The sequence below is a fragment of the Sinocyclocheilus anshuiensis genome, unplaced genomic scaffold (genome assembly GCF_001515605.1).
Source record: "Sinocyclocheilus anshuiensis isolate Anshui unplaced genomic scaffold, SAMN03320099.WGS_v1.1 scaffold859, whole genome shotgun sequence".
Taxonomy (NCBI): Eukaryota; Metazoa; Chordata; class Actinopteri; order Cypriniformes; family Cyprinidae; genus Sinocyclocheilus; species Sinocyclocheilus anshuiensis.
Window position 1 is genome coordinate 202,135 of NW_015542370.1, and position 6,021 is coordinate 208,155.

At 36.1% G+C, this 6,021-nt stretch overlaps 1 protein-coding gene across 1 annotated transcript in view; it reads right to left on the bottom strand.

Moving 5' to 3' along the window:
- LOC107692225 (protein-glutamine gamma-glutamyltransferase 2-like) overlaps positions 1–4,663 on the bottom strand; it is a 10,311-nt gene extending 5,648 nt beyond the window's left edge. Inside the window, exons 1-5 of the mRNA XM_016491188.1 lie at positions 4,548–4,663; positions 3,292–3,471; positions 1,918–2,142; positions 920–1,038; positions 607–735 (exon numbers count right to left, since the gene is read on the bottom strand). Of these exons, the coding sequence (XP_016346674.1) occupies positions 607–735; positions 920–1,038; positions 1,918–2,142; positions 3,292–3,471; positions 4,548–4,557 (663 nt within the window). The 5' untranslated portion in view covers positions 4,558–4,663. The remainder of the gene's footprint in view (positions 1–606; positions 736–919; positions 1,039–1,917; positions 2,143–3,291; positions 3,472–4,547) is intronic.
- Positions 4,664–6,021: the final 1,358 nt, after the last annotated feature.

Here is a 6,021-nt window from a genome sequence, read left to right on the forward strand (position 1 = left end):
CTCTGTCCCTGAGCATTATAACCCCAATTTGCTATTTTGTGCTGCGCATTTTACTGAGGACAGCTTCCACAACATGAGGGAGTACAGTGCCTGCCGGATTCGCCCAAAAGTTTTTGTTGAAAGACGGAGCAAGGGGCGTGGCAGTACTGAAACACTGTCTAAGCTGTTTGCCAATCACAACGCACTGGGACAGCTAACCAATCACAACACATTTTGTTTTTCGAAAGGCGGACCTTCATCAAAGCCGGAACTAATCGAGCCGTTTGTGCCAGGCTGGGGAGAAAGGTATTTTAATAATGTAAATTATGTGAAAAATAATGCGTTTTTCGAACCACCAAGCATGAGAGCATGTTCTAGTACACCCCCAAAACAAAATCAAGACTTTGTAAAAGAGCATAATAGGACCCCTTTAATGCATGTAAAAAAACAGAATTTGATAGTTTTGCTCAATCAGTTAGTAGATTTGAATCTAAACATCAATTTTTAGATTCTAATTGTTTTTATTTATTCAACTGAATAACATTTTGAGCTGGTGATAATCAAGCAGAACACTCATAACTCTTAAAATTAGTAGAACTTCAGGAATATTTGAGGGCTGTAACTAACCATGGCACCTAGGACTCGAGTCACATAAACGGGGTTCCTCCTCTCAGAACAGTCCAGCGCTGCGTCACTTATATAGTTTGGACTTTCATCTAAAATCTGCAAACAGATGTCCAGTATGCCAGGCTCGAACTGTGGAAACAGAAACCAAACATGTCAGTGAAGCATAGATGCTTTGGGCATGAATACTGTTTGAATGTTTTATTGGCTGCTTGATTGTTTTAAAAGAAGGCAAATTAATGTATGAATCGAGGAAGCTTCTGATGAACATGTTGCTACGGTGAAGCAATTCTAGAGATATTTTTAGGTGTAGAACCTGTCCAAAAGTCCATGGTAAGACTGTGATATGTTTGGGTATCCCGCGGTAGATCAGCCCGTCCTGAGAGAGGACGTATTCCTCCCTCTCGGCTTCACTCGCCAGATACACTGAGTCCTCTGAAACAACCAACACAGATTGAAAATATATTCAATTTTGAACCTGTTTTTTGTTCAATTTGATCGAAAGTAACTTACAACTGACAAAAAACACAAATGTAAACAGTATTAGCAATGCTACGATTACAAACGTTAGAATCAAGTTAACATTATCATTTTAAAAATATGTGGTCAGGTTTATAAAGTTCTGATCGTTTGCAAAACGTCCTAATATTACCTGATTTTATGATGCGGAGTTAAAAAAAATTAAAATAAAAATCAGCACCCCAACATTAGTAAAGAAACAAGTGTTGGATTTTATTCAGCAAATATGATGCAGGGCGGTCTAATAAATTATGCATATTGTGCCCAGGATGACAAAAAAACGTAATAATCTGATTGTTTACACTGAAACAAGTATGCAAAAATCCTGTTTTAACACTGTTCAGACTGCAAAAAAAAAAAGGATTTATGCATAAAGACCAAGTCATTTTGATTGTTTGTTCCGGTTAATATAAAGGGATAGTTCACCCAAAAATGAGGGTGACGCAGAGGAGAAGAATTGAATAAAGTCGTTATTTTTGTTTTCTTTCTGCACATAAATTATTCTCCTAGCTTCATAAAATTACGTTGAACCACTGACATTACATGGACTGTTTTAACAAAGTCCTTACTGCGTTTCTGTGCCTTGAACATGTCAGTTGTGTTGCTGTCTATGCAGGGTCAGAAAGCTCTCGGATTTCATCAAAAATATCTTAATTTGTGTTCCGAAGATGAATGAAGGTCTTACGGGTTTGGAACGACATGAGGGTCAGTAATTAATGACAGAATTTTCATTTTTGGGTGAGCTATTCCTTTAAGTGCTTCTCATTATCAGTCACCAATGACAGAACAGCTTACGTTTGCACCAGGGGTTAAAGAGCAGGACAAACTCTCCCAGACCGATTCCTTCTCCCTGATCCAGCATCAGCTTATAGACTCCAATAGGAGCGTTTGGGTGCGAACACACGGTCAGAGATACAGTGCTGTCAGACGTCTCTGCTGTGGCACTCCAGCTCGATCTGGAGATGAATCTGCTGAGGCTGAATTTGGCTTTGGTTTGTGCTTCCACTGAGGGGATGGGACCTGAAATCCAACAGAAAGACATGAATGGATGAACACAAGTATCTCAAATGTGACGCACATGTTTCGAAGCCTTTACATCATGGTTCTAATAATATACTTGTGAATGATCTGATGACTGTGTGCAGCGTAACTGTCGTTCCTCTTAGCACTGTAAATCCTCTAAATACAAGAGTAACTTCACTGTCATGGGACGCCCTGTAATTAAACTAGCCCTGATTTATTGTAAGTATTTTAACAAAGTCATTAACAATGACTCAGTGCCCTTCATGCATGTTGAGTTATCAGTGGCTTCATAACTATTTCATTAATGTAATTATTTTTTCAGCTGATGTCCCCAAGCTTGTTAGACCTCAGTGGTGGATTCCTATAGGTATGAATTGTGGTTGTACTATTATTATTATTATTGTTATTTATTTATTTATTTTGCACATGTTACTGTACATTTACACTTTTTTATTTTTAACATTGACAGACAAATATGTGTATTACACACACGCACACACACACACACACACACACACACACACACACACACACACACACACACACACATAGCATAGAATATAGCATTCTACAGATGTTAAGTATTTAATTTTCTTTTAATTATAATAATTTAGTAGATGTAAATGCCATACATATATACATGGCATTTACATCTACTAAAATATAATTTATGTCATTAAAATAAATGATTTGTTATAATTATATATTATTTACATTATTATACAATGCATATGCAAAATTGTAACTTTTGTGCTTTTGTCTTTGGATATATATTTAATAAATAATGCATTTACATCCTCTAAAATATAATTATTATGATTAAAATAAATTAAATATTCGTTGTTGTTTTCTGTGTGTATATATATGTTGAAAAATCTAGTATGATATAACAAATTATTACAATTTATATGCTGTCTGAAACTAACCAGCTAACCTCTGACCCCTCAACTCCTCTATCCAGGCGGATCATGTTAACTTCCCTTTCTGCACTCCCATTGGTTGTTACTGCGCTCATTTGCTTAAAAGTTAAATCTGTCCAAATTTGTTGCATTGCCAGTGGCTGCTTTTACTCGTGATGTTAGGTTGCTATGGTACCCAATGGTTCATATTTGTAAAGTCTGAATGGGATAGAAGTGATTGAGGAACCTGTTTGGGCGATGAAGTTGATATTGTCCCCATTTTGAAAGTGAGTTCCCGGTCGCAGGTGTAGTGTGATGGTGAACGGCTGTCCTCTCCTCACGATCAGTCTGTCCACACTGTTCTGCAGCGTGTGGTGATCCGTGTTGTTCACCTCACACACCAGATCAATGCGTTCAATCTCTACCACTGTGAAGAGAAGAGACATGCAGTCATTTGTGCTTTGTGCTAATTATACTGCAAAAAATGATGTTTCTTCTCAGTATTTTCATCATGTTTTTCAGTATAAATAACTAAACAATCTTAAATCAACCATCTTAAATATATATTTACTTGAGTAGCAAAATGACATCAGATAACAAGTCTTGTTTTCTGAAAAATGTATCAAAATGAAGTGAATTTATGCTTAAAACAAGAAAAATGTCTGCCAGTGGGGTCAGAAAAATACATTTGTTTTGGCTTTAAATTAAGTTTATTTTTCTGACCCCACTGGCAGATATTTTCTCTTGTTTAAAGCATAAAGTCACTTCATTTTGACAATTTTTCATTTTAAAGTCATTTTGCTTCTCAAGTAAATGTATCTTGATTTAAGAATATTTAGATATTTGTGCTGGAAAAGAAGACAGAATTACGGAAGAACTTTTAAGGAAGAACTTTATATATATATTTTTTAATGATTTTGACATTTTCAATGGCAAAGCACATGTTAACACATGCACAACATGCTGCTGTTTAAGCGTTTCTATTTTTGGCACATGACCCATAAATTCTTGACCAACATGACAGGAATCAGAATGAATGGGTTTGCATGCTTTTCAATGCACAGGAACATCATGCACAGCTAGAAACGGATGCAAAAGGGCTCGAAGTTACGCTTTAGCACTGTGACCTATGAAGCTATGTAGATATTATAAAACGGATAAATACCACAGTCACGAGTGATAGTGCAAGATCAGCAATGCAGATGGCTATTGTAGAAGGAAAGTATTGAGAATTGAACAGTATTTCAGCCTTGAGACAAACATTTTTAAGGTATTGCAATGCAATTATCTGTTAGTTTGTTTGGAAGCAAAAAAAACGGTTTTGCATGCTTCAGATATCAGATTTATGTAACACTTTACATTGAAACACATATACAAAAAGAATTGACCATGCTTTTGCGTTTCCCATAAATAGTTTCTTGCGCATTTTCCCAATAAATATGCAAATGCACCACAAAAATGCACTTTTATTTGTTTCTAAAGCTGCCATGAAGGAGATCCTACCTTTGTCCATGGTCTCCGGCGGTAATGCTCGGCGTGTGACTCGTGTTGGGTGACTTCAGCTGGTGTTGGGGTCACTGGAGAGATATTTTGGGCGTTGCGTCCTAATGTTACGGTGGTGTCAGGGGACGCACTGTAGACTTTGAACCCTGGCTCTTATTTATGACAGTTACTGTCTTCCATGACCGATGGCATTAAATCACATTACAGCATGTCATGTTACATGAGTCTATTTCTGACAAACAGTCTCTGTGGGGTTGTAGAAGCGCAGTAATTATGATCTCTCTATATATGAATCCCTGTACATGGCTGCTTACAATTGTAAAGTTGTTAATCAGAGCGTCACTTTCACTGGTCAGTTTTAGCTCTGACAGGGTTTTCCCTTGAGGGGTTTCTTGATGTGTTGTTTGCAGAGGTGTAAAGTATTGGAGTAAATGTAATTAGTTACTGTACTTGTACTTTTCAGGTACTTTGTAGTTGTACTGAGTATCAAAGATATTAGCAACTTTTACTTTCTACTAAACTACATTTTTTAATGAGTATCTGTACTCTTTACTCGACTACATTTGAAATGAGTGTTGCAGTTACACATTACATTTTGCATGGACCTAGCTTTTTCTGCAGAAGTTTATTTCTGCTATAAAAGACGTGATACTGCCTATTACAGGTCACTGAATACTGCATCTTGTGCGTTTTGCCCTTACTCACCCAAACTTTTCAACAAGGCTACTCTATGTTAATGCGAGTTCCTTAGCAAGTATTTGTGAATCACAGGTGTTTTATATATGAGATGAGGACATGACTGCAGCCGGCAATGAGGCTGAAACTAGCACATCCAGTGCAAGAAGGCTTCAGCTTCTCAAGTATGGTTTTTAGGTACTCTTTACACCTCTGGTTGTTTGTGTGCTTATTGTTCCTCCAGCTAACAAAATATGTTCTAAGAACTTTATGGTAATATTTCTGTTATTTCTTAATGTTCAAAACTCCAATAATGCAAACTTAAACATTAGGGAATGTTCCATTTACGAACATTATGATTTTACCTTTATATGTTCTCTGAACATTTTGAAACAAGTAGTAGTATGTTTAAAAATGTTAAATGAACATCCAACTAGAATTATGTACTGTATAGATTTTTGTGCTTTAATGTTTAAAGAGCATTATTAAAGACCAGATAACTTTGAACTTTCGTTCTGGCATTGGGTTGGACATTTACTGTAGTGAAGATACTTTGTAATTCAAATTATTGTAGAATGTAGTACAATTAATTTCATCAGGTAAGAAGCCACTCTGGGTAAGTGCATGTTTACTACAACTTTATTTACATATATCAGTTTATTCATTTACTAGATGCTGTTTAAAGCAAACTGTGCAATGTTGATTGTATTAGTGTTGACCAGTGTTGGCATTAAAGTATAAGTTGAAGGACTGAAATGATTCAAACTAAAACTGAAATAAAAAAGCTTTGTAGAAATAT